Below are 23,226 nucleotides of genomic sequence, written 5' to 3' on the forward strand. Positions count from 1 at the left end.
AGTAATTGCATTTTCATATTTTCGGCTTCCCAGATTCAAGGGTCACTGTCCAGGTTCCAATTACAGATGGTCTATCATCATATAGCAGCAAAATGAGCCTCTCCCCTCTCCACCAGTGGTATCTCTCATTCATGTATATTTTAAAGTGCCTAATAATACAATTAGCATTAACTTGGTTAAATAATATAATGTGTATATATATATATATTATACAATGTATGTCATAGTATACATACATAATATAACGTATGCCATAGTATACAATGTATGTATACTATGACATACATTTTTAAAAATTATATTCTGCTTTTTATGGTGGGGATTTTAGACTGAAATGCTCCAGTCTCTTCTTTCAATGGTAAAGAAGCAAGAAAGGTAGCTATTGCTCATTTTAACCCATTTTAGTGTATTAAGGACCTGTGATCTGGGACTTCATTACCCGTGGCCACTTTTACTTACCAGAGCAAAAGGCTAATGGGGTTACTTCAACATAGGTTTGCTTTTGTTTATGGGAAGGGGAGGGGGGCAAAAGTAAAGTTTATTCTTATTTATTATTTTCCATATGAACAACTGTAAGCCTACCTTTGGTTTAAAAAAAAAAAAACACCCTATATTTGTGTTTTGTTTTGTTTTTTTTAATTCTAGACTCATTGTTAGTCAAGATGTGGACGTTCCAATGATAAACTGGACGTAACCTGTCAGAAAATAGTCTTGATATTCCCAGAAAGTCTAGGTCTATAGTAATGAATGCAGTTATCAGAACCTGTTCTCTTGTTCTAATTGGCATGTTTACTGAGATAAGGTCCAGGACAAGGAAGCAATAGCTCCTCTGCCCAAGACACTTCCTTAAAATAGAAGCAAATGCTTGATTCTTCTGGCAGCAGAGACTCTCATTGGTGGAGAATTGCACGAAGCCATAAAGAGTTGCCATTTGATGCCTTAAGTGGACTTTCCTTTACATTAAACCAATACTGCTTTACACTGCATAACTTCACTTGCGTCATATAAAGGAGAATTCAAAATTTGTGATTGTTTCAATAAGAAATACACACACAAATATAAATATTAACATATATGTTAGGCTTTATATATACCTGTTCATAAAAGTTATTTTTAGAATGTCTACACTGACATTGCACAAGAGAAATGCCTTAACAATGAGTCAGAGTACAAAACGTTGACCTGTTAGGAACTCTCTACAGCTTATGCCTCGTGACTAACTTGACCAGCATGAAGAGTATATTTTTCCTAATGGTTTTCAAAACGATGAAGGTCAACTTTTGTTTACAACATGCATTTATTGTCACTCATCTCAACAAATGGCCTGCGCAGATGATTAACATGTACAACTTCAGGTATCTCTTTGCTCATTTATATCTTCTTAAAGATTAACGATTAACTTCCCTTTTAAACCTATGTAATATAGAGAGACATAATGTTGCTCTTTGGACACACACAAAGGCGTTTACACTGACTAGTAAGACTAGTGGAGACTTCCGCCCTTGCTTTCCCAATCTTTTTTGAAAACTTAGATTTTCCTCGTCGGTGGGTGCAGGTTTTTATATTCTCTCACAGTGTTTAGATGAGCATTTTCTTCAAAAGCCAAAAATGGTGTCAAAAAGAAGCCATCACCCTCTCAGCACCTATGAAGCCACGTTGGTAGCTCTCTTGTCCATTTTGCTGGTTCTCTGTGCGGGGTTAATTGCAGTGTCCTGGTTGGCAATCAAGGAATCAGAAAAAGGTGAGTCCTGGGACGCTGGCTATGGAGGGCACTCTCAGAGGAATGTGCCCACTTTCATCTCGTTACCCTGTTAGGACCTGTATTCATTGCTGTCTTTCATGACAAGATATTTATTTGGTATTCATATGCTTTGCTGCAGTTCACTTCATAGAATATTAGAAAAATTAGTTGGCCTATAATTAAAAACTTACTTCAGAATTCAAACATGAAACTAATTTTTTAAATAAAAAATATTTTTAAAAATGTTAAGTATGTTTCTCAGTTTCCACATATAACAAAGTAGGTTTTATAGCTTGTGGGTGAATTCTGATGGGATTTAAGTCACAAACATATTAAAGTGTTGACTAAACAAATTGATAAGTAGATAGTTAAAGAAAAGTACTATTTATCTCAGAGAATGCTATATTCATCCTCTTTTTAGGCTAACAATTTTCATTGCAACAATATAAGTGAATGTGGATGTAAATGTAGAATTATAAAGATCTGAAGCTGAGTAGCAAACTGTGATAAACAGAACAAGAAGAAGAGATAACTTTAATTTAGAGCAGTGGTTCTCAACCTTCCTAATGCGCAACCCTTTAATTCAGTTCCTCATGTTGTGGTGACTCCCAAACATAAAATTATTTTTGTTGCTATTTCATAACTGTAATTTTGCTACTGTTTTGCATAGTAGTGTAAATATCTTAGACGACGCTGCTAGCGGTTCTCAACCTCAGAACTACTAGTAGGATTGCCTAAGACCATTGGAAAACACAGATATTTACATTATGATTCATAACAGTAGCAAAATTACAGTTATGAAGTAGCAACAAAAATAATAATTTTATGGTTGGGAGTCACCACAACATGAGGAACTGTATTAAAGGGCCCCAGCATTAGAAAGGTTGAGAACCTCTGATTTAGAGTGAAATTATATACTCCAACAACTTTTTAAGGATCTCCAAATGTATTTTGTTGTTACAACAAATCTGTATAAGTTACCTTCACTTTATAGGTGATGAATCAGAGACAGAGAATTTAGGTAACTTGATTAGATTTGCATCATTACCAGGTAGTGGAAGATTTCAAACTAGACAATCCAACTCTAGGACGTATGCGCTTATGGCTCATGTACTATTTACCCATTTATACAGTAAACTTTAAAATAGTGACAGCACAGCAACCTGAGTATTGGATTCATTTTTTCTGAGAAAATTTTTACAGTTTTTAAATTACAAATCACTGTATATATTATTAGATTAATTCTTTTTGAAAACTCACAAAGGTGAAACCTTTTCATGTGAGTGATTTTGGTTTTACTAAGAAAAATCTCAGTCTTTGAGTGGCTTTCTTCCTCTAGTAAATAAGTTTAAATAAGAATTTTATAAATATAATTTTTATTTTTACAAAATAATTCCAATATAATCCCTAGTTTACTTAAATACTATCTCCATATATGAGGGATATATTTTAAAGTGAAAGAGGTCTTACAGATATTTTATATGATTATATGAACAATTAAATAAATTATAGAAGTTCTCTTAGACTTATAGAAAAGCAGCTACTTTGGTCTTACTTAAACACTGAATAACTTCAAGGATATGCAGTATAATCATTTGGAAGTCCATTGGACTCTTAGATCTCAATAAAGAAACAAAAGCAAGTTATATTACAAGTAAAATAGAAAATAAATATTTATAACATGATTTAACAGTGAACAACTTACTTAAAAGGATTAAAGTTATAGCTATAGTAAAGCACAAGAAGACATAAGACGTATTACTTCCAATACACATTGTTTTGCTTTTTATTGGAGATCATTTTTTAGAGTTACAAAAAGATTGTGAAATGGTTGAATTTATATAACCATTGCTTAGCTTCCCCTAATGTCAATATCTTGTATATTCATAACACAATTGTTATGGCCAAGAAATGAGCATTAGTGCAATTATTAACTGAACTGCACATGTATTTAAATTCCATAGGTGTTGGTTTTTTTTTCCATTAATGTCCTTTATCTGTTGAGGATCCAGAGCAGAGTCCTATATAAAATTTAATGGTCATGCTTCCTCAGTCTGATCCATGACTTATTTTCTTGTCTCAGTTTTTCCTTGTCTTTTACATTTAAGCATGCAAATCCCAATGTAATTTTGAGTATTAAAAAAAATAGTATAAATAATGTGTTACATAAATTATGCAGTTATAACTATTTAAACTCAATGTACACTTATTATTTGAAATATTATTTCTACTGTTTCTTCTGAACTAGAAAATTTGTTGTTAATATATAATAGATTTTGTCTTCTAGAGTCAGCCAATTCTGTGCCCAAATTCCATACCTTCCACTTATGACCTCTATTAGTTTGGGAGTTTTTCTTAGTGAATCTAAGCTCCAGTTTCATTATCAGAGAAATGAAGAAATAACATCTTGACATAACAGATCAATGTGAGAATTCATATCATTGTTATTACATGTATAATGATTTCATTGTTGTGCAAGTTTTAGTTGAACTGATTCATTTTAAATATGAATATACAGCAAAGGGAGTATTCTGATAAAGGCTTTAAGCAGGACACTTTTAATTTAAAATGTTTAATGTTGACATTATTGTAAGTGTCCACCTTTGGCCCGCCCCCCTTTGCCCTCATCCACCTTCCTGCACCTCCCCCTCCCTTGGCTTTCCCCAAACTAATTGCCCATGTCCATGGGATCTGCATAGAATACGATATTTGTCTTCTTTTGACTGGCTTATTTTACTTAAAATAATGCTCTCTAGGTCCATCCATGTTGTCACAAAGGTTAAGCATTTCTTCTTTTTTGCATCCACATAGTATTCTGCCGTGTAAATGTATTACAGCTTTTTTATCCACGCATCTGCTGATGGGCACTTGGGCTATTTCCAGATATTGGTTATTATAAATAAGGCTGTTATAAACATAGGGATGATTATATTATTTCTGATTGGTGTTTTGGGATTCTTAGGGTATATTCCCAGAAGTAGAATCAATAGGTTAAAAAGGTAGCTTCATTTTTAATTTTTTGAGGAATCTCCATATTGTTTTCCTCCCACAAGTAGCTGCACCAGTCTGCATTCCCACCAACAGTGCATGAGGGTTCCCTTTTCTCCACATCCTGGCCAACACTTGCTGTTTGTTCATTTATTGATGATAGCCATTCTGACAGGTGTGAGATGGTACCTCATTATCGTTTTTATTTGCATCTCTAGGATGATTAATGACCTTGAGCATTGTTGCATGTGCCTACTAGCCAATTATGTGGGCCTTGATGGCACATTTTAGTACCCATGTTTATATGCAATTTATTAGCTTTAATTCCTTATGCTTTTTAAATATTGAGATAATATATTTTCTGCAGCTTTCTCAATAACTTCCCTAATAATAACATTCACCATCTAATGGCAAAAGGTCACACAATCCAATTTTGTAATTACTAGGTTGAAAGAAGTCGCTTCAAAGCTGGGTTTCAAAGTGGCTCCCACAGTAATATGCACAGCAGTTCACAAGCAGAAATCCAGCAGAGACCCTGGATGCTAGGTGTTCAAGAAATAACTGAAAGTAGCTACAAATTTTTAATGGTCTAGCTCTCACCATGTTTCCCTGAATTAGTATCATAACTGGGATAAGTTGATCATCTCTGTATTTTCCAAGAAGAATCTCAATAGCAAAAAAAAAAAAAAAAAAAAAAAAAAGCTTGAAAGCATGGAATATAGGTCAGACTTCAAAGAACGCAAAAAAAATAAAATAAAAATAAATAGGACAGAGAAGAAGTTTAATATTTTATTTTTTAAAACAACCAGATAGGAGGGGGGAAAGGAGCTGATTGGAAAACATGAAGGATGCAAAGTAAACCAGAGAAACTACAGCACAAGCACATCAAGCAAGCACTTTATGTCTTAACCAGGATGTGCATATTCTCTTATAATTCACATTTTAAGTATTTTATTTCTTATTAATTTATTTAGATGCAGTATTTGGAAACAGTTATGAAGCCAGAGGGACCCTGAAAATAATATCAGGAGCTACCTATAATCCGAATTTGCAAGACAAACGCTCAGCGGATTTCAAAGTTCTTGCTTTTGACCTTCAGCAAATGGTAGGAGACTGTCTTCAGCTGGTTTAAAATTTTGTAACTTAGTTTCACTAACTACTTGCCAAAAGACACATAGATCCTGCTTTCTTGCTTTGAAAGAAATTAGTAAATAAATGTAATATGCCCAGGATGTTTAAATGTATGAGCCTTGTCACTGAAGACAAGGAAATCACCACTAATTCAGTTCTAAGCAGATCTTAACAATTACTATTTAACTTTTTAAACAGAAGCTCACATCTTAAATTTCATATGCTTTTTAAACCCTTTCTCTTTTTAGGTAGATGAGATCTTTCAATCAAGTAACCTGAAAAATGAATATAAACACTCAAGAGTTTCACGATTTGAGTGAGTACAGCTCAAAATTTTTCTGTTGGTAGAAAAGGAAGCACAGCATCACAAAATACTGATCTATTTGCTCGTATTTATAAAATAATGTCACTACTTTTAGGAGAAAATGGAACTTTCAACATTGTTATGAGGATTGAAAAACTTTCATATTAGTGGCAAATAATAATAATTACTGAATAATTGATCTTACGTTAACATGTTTCTCTCTCCTGAGGGTCAAATCTGCAGACAAGTGGAGGGGGCTGAGGTGAAGGTGTGCAGATTCAAATACAGTATCTGATTTGCTATGAACATATGGAGGAAGCTTGCTTATTTACACTTCATTTACACTTCAAGTCACAAGCGAGAAGTGACCTGTGTAGTTGTGTCCAGAGAACATAAGACTGTACCTCGAATATAGTAAGTGCTCAATAAATGAATGAGTCTTAGATGAATAGCACCATGACATAATTCTTCTGTGGATACTTGTATCAGGAGTTTTCTTCACTGCAAGCTACCAAAAGGCCTGAGGAATAAGAATATTAGCCAGCAGGAAATTGTGAGGCCAGTTGGAATCTATAAAACTAAGTTAATAGGGAAAAGGTCAAAGAGAGGGAGTTTCATTTTTTTAAAAGTAGAGGAAACTTCTCTTTTCTACAGAAATGAAATGGAGGAAAGCAAGCAACAAAAGGCAAGCTAAGCTTCGGGAAACCTTTAGACACTTAAGTAAGCCGGGCCGATGGCAGTACACCTTAGTTACAAATGTCCATCTCACATTTTCTTTCACTTGGTGGTAAATCAGTGTTAGTTTTAGGGCCTCTGGTGCCCTGCGATTGAAAGTAATTAACACAGTCAGAAAAGATGGACAAAGAGAAACCTCCATGCCTACAACTTGAAATGAAATCCCAATGGAAGAGTTCCAGACCAGAGAGCAGTGGCCTCATTGCACCTTTTCCCGACAACTCAAAGTCACTGCCTATAAAATGTAAACAGCCGTTCATTTCATTCATTTTACTCTTATTCATGTATCATGTAATACATGTGCATCATTATAAAGTGCTAACTAATGTTACTAGGTAGCTATACACTCAGTGGCCAGATTATTATGGTCTCTAAATGCATAATAATCTGGCCACTCTGTGTGTGTGTGTGTGTGTGTGTGTGTGTGTGTGTGTGTGTGTGTGTGTGTTAGAGGCCTGGTACATGAATCCGTGAGGTGGAAGGGACATGGGCGGTTGGCCGGCCTGCCCGATGGTGGAACTCCTGGTTGAGGGGACAATTGGCATATTAGCCTTTTATTATATAGGATACACACGGAGTGGGCAGATTATTCTGATCTCTGAACACATAATAATATGGCCACTCAGTGTATATACAGAGGTGGGCAAAAGTAGGTTTTAGTAGTTTGTATAGAAAGACACGCAGGTTATGATTATTACAATACTTTAATTAACTCAAAAGAATGTCACAATGTAACCGCAACCCTCCTTCTGCCCACCCCTGTACAGTGTGTGTCATAAGCATGCAGGAGAAAGAAAGATTTTAAAGGGACATAGTCTAGCGTTTGCTTGCCTGCTTTGGCCTGGAATACCCACAGCCTCAGAATGAAGTTCACCCTCATCCAACAAAAGAAAGAGATTTGTCCTCTTTAAAGCAGTTCTCTCATTTATAGATATCTGAAAGAATTGGGAATCCATTGCCAAGGTCACTGTGAACATCGATATTATTACTATTTTATTTTTTCTTTATAACTTCAGTTGCTGGAAAATTATTTCATATTTTCAATGACGTCTTTATTTTCTTAGTTCTCACCCACTGGTCCTAGTGGTAGTTATTAATATTTTATAGGATAAAGGTATCTCTATTTTCTTATCTCAGTCTTTCCAATACCTGAAGACTATTTCTAGAGTTGTTGTACTAAAATTAGGTACTCTTTCAAGTTTTGCTTCAAAAACTTACTTTTGCCTTCCATTTTTGCTTCCCACCCTCTCCCCTCCACCCCCGCAAGGGGTTTCAACACCAGTCCTACCATATTACCTGTACACCCTCAGAAGCATCCTGCTTACTTCTTCACTGCCTGGAACTCATTTCTTCCTAATTACCTACTAGAGGCCTAGTGCTTGAAATCCATGAATGGGAGAGTGTCCCCTCAGCCAGCCAGCACCCTCTCCAATCTGGGACCCTTCGGGGGATGTCTGACTGCCGGTTTAGGCCCGATCCTGGGCCTAAACCGGCAGTCAGACATCCCTCTCACAATCCAGGAATGCAGGCTCCTAACTGCTCACCTGCCTGCATGCCAGCCAGATTGCCCCTAACTGCCCCGCCCCCCCCCCCCCCCCGCCAGACTGATGACCCCTAACTGCCTCTGCCTGCCAACTGGATCACCCCTAAGTGCCCCCTCTTCTGGCCTGGTTGCCCCCAAGTGCCCCCCCTGCCAACCTGGTCATCCCCAACTGCCCACTGCCAGCATGATCACCCCTTACTGCCACCCCTGCTGGAGTTGTTGCCCTCAACAGCCCCCCTCTGGCCAGCTTAGTTGTCCCTAACTGCCCCACCCACCAGCCTGATCATCCCTTACTGCCCCGCCCCCCGGTGGCCTGGACACCTTCAACTGCCCCCCTCTGCCAGCATGGTCACCTCTAACTTCCCCCCCCCCCTGTCAGGCTGGTTGCCCCTCTGCCAACCTGCTTGCCTCTCACTGGCCCCCCTACCAGCCTGGTTGCCCCATGCAGCCTGCGTTTGGTCATCCCTCATTAATCCCTCTGCCATCCTGGTTGCTCCACTCAGCCTGTTCGGTTGGTTGCTTTGGATTTGACGGCCCTGGCTATATATATATGTATATATATATATATATATATATATATATATATATATATATATATATATATATATATATATATATAATTATCCTTAGGATTCATCCTTATATGCCATTAAGAACCAGTCCATGTTGCCTCCTCAGGAGATGCCCACCTGCCAATCTAGTCCTGGTTAGCACCTCATAACTACAAATAAAGTAACAATCCTCATACTGTAATGCAATTGTCAGTTTGCCTGTCATCTTACTGGACAGTGAGCTCCCTCAGGGCATAGAATGTGTCCTTAACACCTGTATTTTAAGAATCTAGTTAATGTCTGGCTCAGAGAACGGGTTTTATAAAATCCTAGCAAATGAAAGAGCCATTTATTTAACACCTGGCTTTGATATATTGAGTACTATGTTCGGTGTTAACATGATTTCCTTTGTCCCGTGTTTGATAGATATAAAAATTAGTATGCTCTTACTATGGCTTTAACTTTCTGTTATAATAGAATTTTAATTAAAAAAAAAATTCTAAACTAGTTCTCATTGTATATCCATGACAACTCAGTGCAGTAGGCAGCCAGCGCTATCCCCACCTACTATATCTGCAATACAGAAGCTTCTGCTCCTATTTGCCAGGGTTTATTACTGCTGGTAGCAGCCTCTTTTATTGCCCTCCTGTCAAGACTGAGAAGAGACATGTGGACTCTCAGGAAAGGTTAATTTGTCTTCCTCAAAGTGATATTTTTTTCTAAATATTTATTCAATATTTATTCTGTGAGGGTGAAAGCATGCATGCAAGATTTTTTTTTTAACTTTAAGCTATTTGCCCACTTTGGAGTGAGTGGAACTAATTCCTTTTTTCCAGTTTTGTGGAGGATTGAGTGTGGAGATCTGCATTAAACCATCAACTCAGACTTATTTCTCAAGTGTGAATGCTCCTTGAGGAGAGGTGTCTCAGGCCCTGGCCTCTCCTCTGCACAGTGACATCTGTACAGAGCATGATATCTATCGCAGAGCTCATTGGGATAGTTTCCTGAATGGGACTTTTCATTTCACATAGTATGATGTGCTGGGTAACTTTACTTTTACTAGATTGAGAACATTTGCTGAGTATAGACATTTATATATAGGCCTGGTGGGTTATTAAAACCCCAGCCTTTTCTTCAATATTTAATAAGTAATTTTTATTTCTCTGAATGCTAAAGTCACTCTTTAAAATTTGAAACTACATTATTTCAGCTGAGGAGTTTTTTTTCTTCTTCTTCTTTATAGTTACCTTGGAGACCAATATAGTCCCTAAACCTTGATGCATATTTTATAATGGTTCTCAAATAATATACTTCATCCATGTAGAAACACCTCTCTTAGTCATATCTGAATGACTTTTAAATCAGAAGTGAGTTTTTTAAAGATGCAAAGACATTTTATGCAAATGTCTGTAAGACCATAAATTGCAGGTCAGTTCTTTGGGAGCCTGAGAAAGATGGGGAAATTCAGAAGCAGGGGAGAAAGTAACAAGCAAACATGCAAATATTTAAGTTTACTTGGAATAATTCACATATGAAATGGCATATTTCACTCATAGGAAAAAGTGGCTGATTCCTAATTAGCTTTATAAATTATTTTAATTTTAAACTCCAATTGATAAAATCAAGAAACAAATAAGTGAGGTATGACCTCACAATATCCACTCTCATTGTGGAAATGCATCTAAAAATCCTTTAAAATACCTATTTTCTTTGTTGTTACCGATTCTAATTGCACTCACACCACATGCTTGTGTGTGTGTGTGTGTGTGTGTGTGTGGCCACTCTGCAGATCAAGCAAATGGTCTGCTCCCCTGTGGGAACACTTTCTGTTATTCTGCTGTATGGGAAGTGCTTTGACTCAGGGAGCATTTAGCAGTGGGTTCTTTTAATGAAGAGCTGTTTGCCCTCGGTGGCAGTAAGCCACTTACTCTGCCCTTTGAGCATAGATGAGTCACAAAGTTAACAAAGAAAAGACTTCTGTTTACTCAGCAACCCCAGGGGTTATCAATGTCATTAAGGAAAATAAAAGATAAGAAACATTTTGATTTATTGCACACAAGCTCTCTGTACAATGATAGGATTTATCTGCTTTTACAAAAAAAAAAATACACAACTCAGATATTTTACTGGAAGAAGTACTTTGAAGTGAAGACAGCTATTGTTTCTTTATTATTTTCCTAAAGGAAGAATTCTCATTTACCATAATAAATAAAATCAATCTCAGAGCTGTGCTATAGAAATCATTACTAAACTACTAAAATAACAGCTTTCGCATTCTTATTGAGTGAAACACAAGTGTCTATTATGGTTTTCCTATTTCTCCTGTATACCTCTCCTATCTCAACATTTCCATTGACTAGGAAAGCAAATGTTAAAGAAGACAACTCTATGTGGACATAGGATCTGTAACTCCTGTCCTTTCAAAGCATAAATTATTAAGTGCAATGTATAATTCACAAGTAAGAAAACACATCTTTCATACAAAGGTGTTTTATGCCTGAGGATGAACCCATCCAGTTACTTTCAAGTCAGTGAAGGAAAATTCCATACTTGTACTTTCTCTATCAAAAATATCTTCCCTCTCCTATTGCCTTAAAAAAATAAAAGCAAGTGTTCAGTCAAATTAAACATGTGGAAATTACATAAGAGAAAACTCAGATTTGGTCAAAATAAAACGACTGTGCAACCAAGGAGAAGGAGACATGGAATTGAAGGCAGAGAAATTAATGGATTTGTTCACTCTCATTTTATCTTAACCATATTTAATCCTGTCCATTTAACTATTATATTTGAGGGCTGAGGATGTTAAAGAGACAAAAGAAGGAGAAGGCAAGGAGAGAAGGGGCTGGAGACAGGGAGGAAGAAAGAAGAGAGAAGACTTTCTCTTGAAAGTATGAAGGTTATCTATATATATTTAAAAAAAAAACAAAAAAAACCTATCAACCATTATAGCAGAATGACCAGAACTATGATGCTGACTGACCACCAGGGGCAGACACTCAACACATGAGCTGCCCCTGGTAGTCTGTGCACTCCCACAGGGGGGAAGTGCCACTCAGCCAGAAGCCAGGCTCATGGCTGCTGAGCACAGCGGTGCTGGGAGGAACCTCTCCTGCCTCATCAGCGTTGTTAAGGAGCAGCGAGCCAAGCAGTAAGAAACAGTGGGAAAGCAGGCGGAAAGGAGCAAGGGGTCCTGGACTGTGAGAGTTTGCAGGCCAGGCTGAGCCTCTCCACCAGTGCATGAATTTTTTGCACTGGGCCTCTAGTAAAATATAAATATATTTCACATGTGGGTAAGTTTGGGGAACCATAAACTAAATAGTTACTAATGAGCCTTGTAGATTGGAAGATTTGGTTATTATAATTTAAGCAAATAATTGGAAAGTTAAACATTGTAAGATTTTTAAATAATTCAATAGAGGTGAAATGTGTAATTTATTGTATCAGAGTAACCTGTTTACTTCAAAAATGAAAAACCGCCGAAACTGGTTTGGCTCAATGGAAAGAGCGTCAGCCTGCGGACTGAAAGGTCCCGGGTTCAATTCCGGTCAAGGGCATGTACCTTGGTTGTGGGCACATCCCCAGTAGGGGGTGTGCAAGAGGCAGGTGATCGATGATTCTCTCTCATTGATGTTTCTAACTCTCTATCCCTCTCTCTTCATTGTTGGGAGCTGCCCTGAAAGCAGGGGTCTCTTGGTGGACACAGCTCCGGTAGGACAAAAGTCATAGGTCTCGTGAGAACGTGCTGTCAGCTTGTTTTGCAGCTTGTTAATGTAAAAATACTACTGACCTTGGTAAAGAATAACATATACTGTTTAATCTGCTGCTTGCGTATAGATTAGGAAACAATTCTCTGCTTACGTGCAGAAACAAAGATGTGGTGATGGGTAAATACTTAGCCTAAAGGTCAGCAGATAAATATCTAGTACCTCCCTGCTTTTACTGTAAAAAAACGAGCTAAGAAATAAACTCGGTAAGGCAGTCTACCCAGACTCCGTCTTCCTGTTCCCAGCTTTGTTCTTGTCTATTTTTTCTTATCCTCACCCCCTCATTTAGGTGTGGTACATTGCCGGCTGGCTCCGGCAGGTGCTACTGCTATTATAGTATTTCCTTTTGAAGGTGGAGGGTCTAATCCTGCTAAGATGGAGGGCTTGTCATCAGACTCCAAGTCTACCTTAGGAATTTCCAAAGGTTTAGGCTTTTTAGGCTCTTCAGGAGGAAGCCTCCTCAACATTTCTTTTAACATATTATTAACCTCCCTTAGGTCATCATTAAGGACTGCCTTCCAGTCTGACTCATCCCTATCCTGCTGACTAGTTATCATTAGCATCCAAGGTCCTGGGTTGTCATCATGGCAATGAGCAGCTGCTTCTTCCAGATCCTCCTGATCTTGAGGAGATAGCCCATCAAAGGGATCCTCCCCATAAGCCTGAGTCAGCAAAAGTTTCTCTCCCTGATCTTCATAATTATTCTCCGGTGGAGGTGGAGAGGGTAGTAATAAATCCTCCGGTGGAGCTGGTGGGGCAGTAACTTCTACTACCTCTTTTGTGAAGCTTGGTAAAGAGGAGCTCCTAGCCTTATCGATTCCCTCAGACCACCTATGCCCCTCATGACGAGGGTCGAAACAATCTCTAATTAAATTCCATAAAGAGAAAGTATCTACTGGGACCTTCTTAGGCCCATGGACTGAATAATATTCCTGTAACTTCTTTCCTACTTTCTTCCAGGTCTCTGAATTTACTGTTCCCTCCTCTGGGAACCATGGGCAGATCTCTTCCACAAGACTCAAGAAATTTTCTAACTGTTTCTGCCCTGCCTTCATGCCTCTAGAACGAAGCATATTTTTAAGTACTTGTACGAACAGCGTTCTGCTATTCTCTTGTCCCATGTTTTACTCCTGTTAATAACTCTCCCTGCCCACACACTTACTTTCGTTTTCTCGGACATCCTTCTCCGGGCAGCGTCCTCTACCTTTGTCCCAGGTTTTCAGGCTAGCCCCACGTTGGGCGCCACCTGCCAGAGCCAGCCAGCGATGTACCACACCTAAATGAGGGGGTGAGGATAAGAAAGAATAGACAAGAACAAAGCTGGGAACAGGAGGACAGAGTCTGGGTTGACTGCGTACCGCGTTTATTTCTCAGCTCGTTTTTTTACAGCAAAAGCAGGGAGGTACTAGATATTTATCTGCTGACCTTTAGGCTAAGTATTTACCCATCACCACATCATTGTTTCTGTACATAAGCAGACAATTGCTTCCTAATCAATACGCAAGCAGCAGATTAAACAGTATATGTTATTCTTTACAAAGGTCAGTAGTATTTTTACATTAACAAGCTGCAAAACAAGCTGACAGCACGTTCTCACGAGAGCTATGACTTTTGTCCTACCAAAGCTGTGTCCACCACGAGACCCCTGCTTTCAGGGCAGCTCCGAGGAAAAAGTCCCCTGATTTCAGAGCAGCTCCCAACACTTCATCTCTGTAAAAAAAAAAAAAAAATCAATAAAAATATATTTAAGAAAAAAAAAAAAAGAAAAACCAACTACATAGGAAGGAATCACTTCTGCTAAAATGTGAACCTATATAGCAGCACAGACATTAAAAAGGAATATGCTACCAAGTGCAGATGCTGGTCTACCCTGATTTTACAGGAACCTTTTGATTCTGTGTATAATTATGGAGGGAGAGAATAACAACACTTATTCTAAGTTCTACGAAGATAGATATATGGACAGATGCATAAAGAACTCTTCCGGAGTTGAAGAACTCTTTCAAGAAGATCATTAACTTCATATAGTGAGGATATGAGTATGACTGCCTGAATTTGAATCTAGCAAACATAATGGGCAAAATTTGGCTCTCCCTGGTCTAGCTTTTAAGGCTCCAAGTATACCCTGAATGCCCCCAATTTACCAAGGGCTACAGAATGAAAATCTGCTAAAGTTTGTCTCCCAAGTGGTAGTATCCTGAAAACAGAGCACGAGGGAAAACAGAAAGGTAGGCAGAAGAAAAAAAGTCTCTCAACTATCTCTCCTGGGGGGGGGGGGGGGGGAGTATTATTTTGTCATTGCTGTTGTTGTTTCTTTAAACTTAGACATAACCAGGGAGCAAAACTTTTTAAGTGCATGCTGCAGATCAGGGGATAAAATAAAAAGGAATGTGAAATGGGCTGTATAATTGAGCTCTAATGTTATGGTCTGAGATGGTATAGCCCAGGTAATCCTGACCCTTGATAGTAAGAAAAAATGCCTGTAAATCTCCAATAATCCAGGTATGCTTACAGTAATGTCTTTCTCTCCCTTAAAATAGAGCACATTTGGATATCTTCTATTAAGAATAGAGAAAAGTATGGATACAGATTCATTGCTATAAACTTGCTATCAGATCTTCATAAACTATAGAGGAAAATTGTCTCTGAACTCAGTGAAACTACCTTAGACTTTTCTCTACTAAGAAATTATCTGTGAGAAATTGCAAACCCACACTCTCCATTCATTCAAACTGTAAAATAAGAGCAAATCTTATGAAACTACTTGATTTGGCTTAATTTAAAACAGGGGGCCCTGGGAAACAGCCTGTCCTGAAAATCTGTGTGCTAATGTGGAACTCGGAAAACTCAGATTCCCATTCTGTCTCTGTCTCTGTTCTTGGTAAAACATGTTGACTTTTAATTCATTTTTCTTACATCTGTAAAACGAAAATAACATTTGATATTGCCTACCTTGTACAGGTGTAATGAGGATTAAAGAAGGTGACAAATGTAAAGAATTTTAAAAAAAAAATCTTATGTGAATTGAGCTCAAATCACTCCAAAAATGCTGACTTTTCCCTCTTGTGTCATTTTTTTGCTTTGCAGAAATGGCAGCATTATAGTCAAATTTGACCTTTTCTTTGACCAGTGGGTGTCAGATAAAACTGTAAAAGAAGAACTCATTCAAGGCATCAAAGCAAATAAATCCAGCCAACTGGTCATTTTCCGTATTGACTTGAACAGCATTGATATTACAGGTATCTGTGAACATTATTTGATTTCTTTGAATCATTAAGCTATGAAATTAAAATCCTAGTGCTATACCAGGAAGCAATGGAATCACCCTTGAATTCAGGAACATGTCTTATTGCTTGAAGTAACACATTTATCTGAGAAATGTGAAATACGGAGAAACCATATTTGAAGAAACATATCAGTGAGAAAAAGTTTATAAAGTATAAAATATCAAAAAAGGTTCTACAAATATTGGCATGCATAAATGTTTATGTGTCTCATCATATTCTTGGCATTAGCCTGGCACATCCTGATTTCCCAGAACCCTTCCTCAGAAAGTGATACTCATTGGTTTCTGAGTCATGGACATGAGATTACAAAGTCTGGTGGCAAGTCCAGTCTCTAATTGAGAACATAAAGGGGGAAAGGCACATGAGGGGTCAATGAGTTTCATTCATCCTGGTTACTTATTTATATAATGAGATTCTATTTTCAATATAACAAATAATATAAGGTACTAATAAGTCAAAGGTGAAGAAGATTAGAGGATCAAAAATAATAACAGGCTATATAACTATCAATGCTTATTCTAAACTAGAGGCAGGGTGCACAAAATTCATGCACAGGGAGCGGGAGGTTTCCCTCAGTCCAGCCTGCATCCTCTCCAATCTGGGACATCCCTCTCACAATCCAGGACTGCTGGCTCCCAACCGCTTGCCTGCCTGCCTTCCTGATTGTCCCTAACCACTTCTGCCTGCCAGCCTGATCACCCCCTAACCATTCCCCTGCCAGCCTGTTTGCCCCTAACTGCCCTCCCCTGCAGGCCTGGTCTCCCAAACTTCTCTCCCCTGCAGGCCTGGATCCCCCCCAATTGCCCTTCCCTACAGGCCCAGTGGCCCCCAATTTCCCTCTTCTGCCGGCCTGGTCACCCCTTACTGCCCTCCCCTGCAGGATTGATTGCCCCCAATTGCACTCCCTTGCAGGCCTGGTCTCTCCCAACTGCCCTCCCCTGCTGTCTATCATGTGGTGGCTATCTTATGTCCACATAGGGGCAGCCATCTTGTGTGTTTGGAGTGACAGTCAGTTTGCATATTACTCTTTTATTAGATAGGCTTTGTCATTCTAGATATCAATTCAACAAACATTAATTACACAGTGTGCTTATTTTGGCTGAGAACAATTAATAATATCCCAGCCAGGTCCACAATCCCTCATGTGTAAACCTTGGGGCTAATTTTGTTTTGGAATTCAGAAGTTTGGGGATGTTAGAAAACTAAATAACCTACAAATATCCACATCAAGTGGAATAAAGGCAAACTCCAAATATCCTAATGTCAGTTGGAAAAGTTTCACTACAGAATGAGATCAGTCAATATAATTTTTCCTCTGAATCGACTATATAAAAACATGCAGAATTTTTAAAATTTGTTTTATTTCAATTTTGTAATAGTAGATATGAAATTATGAACCTTGCTCTCCTTTACAACATCAAACACAGTTTCCTCTTTTATTAAGTCTCCAGCTTTATCCTGTGGTTCTGTTCAGAGAGAAGACAGACAATGTTCTTAGCCTCCTCTACTGATGGTGTGGTATCCTCGGGCACTGCTGTTGAGCAGAGACTGTTTTAGGTCTATGTCTGCTTCCAATGCACTGGAAACCCCCTCCATTATTAGCTAGAACAGATGCATTACCTATAGCACATTTACTCCTCATCTCCATCCTATTACATGATGTCTTCACTATGCCCATTTTGCAAAGATGACCAACACAGATGTTGGTAAACTGCCTTAAAGCACACAGCTCTTTAGAATTGGATCAAGGCTTCTGACCCCAGGAGATTAAACCTTTGTATCTGTGCTCTTAACCACTATATTAGCATTTGTCCATAATGGTTTGATTTTTGAACAATGTGGACTGATTGTGTGTTTTTTTTTAATAGTCTATTTTCTTCTAGAAAGGTAATTTCTTGCTATCTTTATTTGAATGTGCATTGGTTTCTGTAGGTCTCCTGTGGCAAAGTAATTGACAGGTGTGCTTAAATCTTACTTTCATGACTATTTGCAGTTGGGCTATGTGAGAGAGGAAAGTTTGTGGATTTAAAAGGTATTTATTTAGTCAATAAAAAACATATCCTTTAAGCTAACTTAGAATAAGTACCATGAATACAATCAACTACATCACAAAATCAACTCAAGAATATGCTCTTGAAGTTACGTTTAGTTTGTTGAATTATATTACAACATTTCATAAGCTTAATTGTAGGTATTTAAGTCTAATACCTATGTGAATTTTCCAATTTATTACATTTTAAAATTGGTTAAGATTTTCACAAAGACTGTGGATCTTTACATAGTATCCTGTGTAGCTACACATAATAGAAATTAAAATATAGTCTTTGTGAAAGCATGGTCTAAACCTTGTTATCTTCTTCATTAATAAGCTACCATGTATCATTTGTAAAGCTGCTATAACTCTTGAAAAAAAACAAGACAATGCAGAAATAAAGAAATACTGTAATAAACAGCATAGTTAGTACAAAAGAACATACCTCTTTACACACTTACCATAAATACAGTTTTGAACAAAAACAAATTCATCAAATGAGGGGCTGTCATAAGACATGCTTTGGTTTCCTTCAGAGCTTATGTAGTTGACATAGTTTTGTTAAGAAAAAAAAATACATATATTTTTTAAAACTATTAAATATGTTAAAGGGTGAAGAAATAGCTATTTTCTTAAGTGAAAAGCACTGTAGACTCAGACAGGACTTAGTTCCCAGAAGATATTATGTACAAGATTATTATAGTGCTTTCCATAGATTTCAGAGCAACTCCATTGGTTCTATGTCTGACAAGATCTGTTGGGTAATTTTATACTAGCTACCTTAAATATAAGTTATTCTATATAACTATGATAAATAAATAGATATGTTATTAAATAATTAAAATAAGGCAAGCTTTTACATAAGCAAATTTTACAGAGAAAATATACAGATTCTGGGAATTCATCAGATGTATCACAATCAAATAATAATAGTGGCTTTTAACATGAGATATCGATAAGATAAAGCAGGAACCCTAATTGAAATGAATATTCCAACTGCACTCAATGTTTTGTAAGTCCAAGCTTCAAATCCACTTTGCTTTATTGTAGCATCTTCGGAGAGTTTCCCTACGGTGAGCCTTGCAACAACTTCAGGTCAGTACTATGACATTTTAAAAGTGAATTTGGTGACCATCAAACTCCATTACATTACAGAAGAATTCTTTTTTTTTTTTCTTTTCTTTTCTTTAGTAACTGTTTCTGAGACTCTTAGTCCTTATATTAAAACTAGAGGCCTGGTGCATGAAACTTCGTGCACTCGGGTAGGAGTTCCTCAGCCCCACCTGCCCCCTCTCACAATCCAGGAACCCTCAGGGGATTTCCTACTGACAGTATTCTGGCCTCTCCCTGTGTGAGGTGACCAGGCCTGTCAGGGGAGGGCTCCGCTCCCATCATCCTGCTGCTGCTGCCACTGCAGGCCGCCATGGCTGCCTGCCCTCCTCAGCTCTTGCAGCCACTGTGGCTTTGTCTAGAAGGATGTCCGGAAGATGTCTGGTTTATCCTGTCTAATTAGCATATTACCCTTTTATTCATATAAATGTAAGAAGCAGACTTTGATAAGAAATAATGTAGTTCTTAATATGGCAGATTTCCTATCGCCTAGTTATATCTGCCAAGGATATGCATTTCCAATTCCATATTTTAAACTCTATATACATTGGTATACATATATGGATGTGAGTGAGTATGTGAGTCACTGAGCATGTCTCTTTACCTCTCTGAAAATCTGTTCCTCATAAATCATGAATGACATAATTTTTCTGAATATTTCAGAAGTCATCCCAAATATCCAATTTCTATATGTGATTTTAAAAGTGAAAAGTGTCTATGTGTGGCCCCGAAATAAAGCTTTGATCATACAGTCTTAGAGATGAAACCATAACATTTATGCGGTCACTAGGAATGAGGGAAAGAAGGTTTCAAAATGAATGGCACAGCTTGGAAAGGACACTATAAGTCTGAATGTTAACTTTGCTCTCTTCCAACATGTTCTTCACCCCATCTTTCTAACTACAATTTGTCACTACTCCCCTTTAAAAGTAGAACTTGGGCTGAAACCAGTTTGGCTCAGTGGATAGAGCGCTGGCCTGAGAACTGAAAGGTCCCAGGTTCAATCCCAGTCAAGGGCATGTACCTTGGTTGAGGGCACATCCCCAGTGGGGGATGAGCAGGAGGCAGCTGGTTGATGTCTCTCTTTCATCCATGTTTCTAACTCTCTATCCCTCTCCCTTCCTCTCTGTAAAAAATCAATAAAATATATTAAAAATAAATAAATAAATAAAAGTAGAACTTGGTTTTATCAAATTCACACCATTATCAAAAGAGTTTGCTTTGGGAACTTATCAATAATTTTAGAATTAACTGAGTTATCTTAAAAAGTACAATTATTTTTTATACAAAAATCACTTAAATTGAAGCCGTAAACATGAATATTAATCTTGGCTCTGCCAATTCTTTACCTCTCTCTTTGAACATCTGTTTCTCATAAATCATAACTAATACAATTTTTCTGAATATTTTAAAAGTAATACCAAATATCAAATTTTATATAAATTATTTTTAAGTTGAAACTTGTATTAGAATGATAAAGACACCAATACTGTTGGTATTCTCTATACTCATGACCATTTTTATAATATTTCAAAGCCCCGTTTTTAAAAATATTTGGGCCAGGTACTATCTTTTACAAACATTATTTCATTTAGTTCTCAAAATGATCCTGTACAGAAGTAATAAATTTTACTTAAAAAGACTCACACAGCTATTTAATGTCAAACTCAGGAATTGAAAGCAAGTCCTTTGTACTCCAAAGCCTATGGTCTAAGCATATCCCACGCTTCTATTTCAAATAACAGCAAATTCACCTAGGACATTTAAGTCTACAGCCAGTACAAAATTAATGAATTCCATATTTAACTAGTATTAATAATTTTAAAACATCATATTTTATGCTTTAAACTTCAAAGATGGCCTTGCCAGCATGGTTTGGTGGTTGAGCATGGATCTATGAACCAGGAGGTTGAGGTTCAGTTCTGAGTTAGGGGCACATGCCCAGGTTGTGGGCTTGATCCCCTGTGTAAGATGTGCAGGAGGCAGTTGATCAGTAATTCTCTCATCATTGATATTCCTATTTCTCTCTCCTTCCTCTCCCTTCCTCTCTGAAATCAATAAAAATACATTAAAAAACAGGTAAAAGATAACTTGAAAAATCTAATAATCTCCACTCTACAATTCTAAAGATCAATGAAAAGGTTTATTCTTAGATCCAAAAACAAATGATATATACTCAAGTTAATAGATACTCATAATTCAAAGTAACTTAAAAGCTGTCAAGTTGAATGTTAAATAGGAAGAATATACAACAAATCCTAATAATCAGTTTAAAATATAATAATTGTTTCAATGTCATTTCTTTTTTTTTACAGGCAAGCTAACAACCAACACTCCTCTGACAACCACAGGTCAGTTTTGAAAACATTATCTTTTTTGTTTTTTAAAAAGTTTCCACTAATGTTTCATTCTAGGCTTCTGAGGATTCTCTGATAAAATAGTAGTTAATATTATCCCTTTATGGAGAAGAAAACCAGAGCTTAAAAATGTGCACTTTTAGCTTTAGATTTCACCGAAAGTTAACAACCTATTTTATTGTAATGCCTAGATTGTCTGACCTCACTCCAGTCCTCTACGTCACAGGGGTCCTCAAACTTTTTAAAGTGGGGGCCAGATCACGGTCCCTCAGAGAGCTGGAGGGCCAGACTATATGAACTACTAATTCCTACTGTAACACCTCGGCTGCGCTCACTGCCCAAAAAACCTGGCGGGCCGGATCAGACTCCTCTGTGGGCCGCATGTGGCCCGCGGGCCGTAGTTTGAAGACCCCTGCTACGAGAACTGAGTTTATTATCTGTTGCTAACAATGCCACCAATCGGATAAAATTGTAGGTTTCAGACATGCTTGCTCCCTCCTATGTTAACTTTAAAAGTAAAACAGCCAGTAATTTTTACACAAAATTGGCTTACACGGGAATTACCAGAGGGATTGCAATTTGGGACATCCAAGCAATGACAAAACCAAGAGAATGTTACTTTCTAAAAAAGAAGGGGTGGAGAATGTTACTTTCTAAAAAAGAAGGGGCTAAGGGAAGGGGATAGGAGCTGTTAAGAACAAGATACCATTGGCAGACAGGGGAGTTTGAACTTAGTGGCTTCCCATTGGCTGATTCATGATGATTTATTATTGGCTGAGACTGTTGCTAGACAAGGAGAAAATCTTGCTCCTGCTAAAATCTGCAAGGTACATTGAGTGGCTGTGTGTGAGAAGGCTCCTCCTGCAGGCCTTTCTGACTTCATCTGAAATGAGATTTTTAATTTATCTTTATTGTTCAAAGTGTTACAGCTGTCACCCTTCCCCACGCCCCCCATTGACCCTCTCCACCCCAGGCCTTTGAGGTGTGAAAATACAAATACATTTTAAATGAGATTTTTTTTTTTTTTAATGTATTTGTATTTTCACACCTAGTAACACCCATAGGTAATGGTTGCCAAACCAGGACCAAAGTAGCCTTGATTCACTCATTCAACAATTTTTCATTAAGTGCCTACTTTGTGCCAACTTGCAGTATGTATCTTTGGTGTGACAATTTGTCTGAATTTCTAGCAATTATCTACTGTTCTTTTGTCTACCTGCTGGTTCACCAAAGCAACTTCTCCGGCCCCAACTTAACCATCATGTGGGATGGCCTGTGTGTGTTCCCTGTCACATCCAGTAAACTCCATACAGGCAAAATTGCATAGATCTTCAGCTCCTAAAATAATAATGCCATTTTTGTGTTACTGTTACATATATACATGGAGAGGACATGTCTGTGTAAATACCTTTCTGGGTAAGACTGACTAATTCTTGTATGAAATGGTTGATGTGATGTTTGAAAACCAAAGTGATACACAAATCATTAAAATGCTTTATGAAACACACTATCACACTTCCAAATCCACAGAGGTCTTTTATGGTAGGATAAACCTGCCTGCTGTTGTATTTACTCATTATTCATATAGTCATACAACATATCCTATATATTGTAATAAAACCCTAATATGCAAATAGACCAAATGGCAGAACGACTGGTCGCTATGACATACACTGACCA

At 37.6% G+C, this 23,226-nt stretch overlaps 1 protein-coding gene across 1 annotated transcript in view; it reads left to right on the forward strand.

Moving 5' to 3' along the window:
* Positions 1 to 1,608: 1,608 nt before the first annotated feature.
* Positions 1,609 to 23,226, forward strand: part of TMPRSS15 (transmembrane serine protease 15) — a gene marked incomplete at its 5' end in the record, with an annotated part of 105,809 nt that continues 84,191 nt past the window's right edge. Inside the window, 6 exons of the mRNA XM_084874325.1 lie at positions 1,609 to 1,741; positions 5,704 to 5,834; positions 6,109 to 6,176; positions 15,848 to 15,999; positions 19,130 to 19,174; positions 21,505 to 21,540. Of these exons, the coding sequence (XP_084730451.1) occupies positions 1,609 to 1,741; positions 5,704 to 5,834; positions 6,109 to 6,176; positions 15,848 to 15,999; positions 19,130 to 19,174; positions 21,505 to 21,540 (565 nt within the window). The remainder of the gene's footprint in view (positions 1,742 to 5,703; positions 5,835 to 6,108; positions 6,177 to 15,847; positions 16,000 to 19,129; positions 19,175 to 21,504; positions 21,541 to 23,226) is intronic.

This window comes from Pipistrellus hanaki, assembly GCF_964339955.1.
Source record: "Pipistrellus hanaki genome assembly, chromosome: 2".
Taxonomy (NCBI): Eukaryota; Metazoa; Chordata; class Mammalia; order Chiroptera; family Vespertilionidae; genus Pipistrellus; species Pipistrellus hanaki.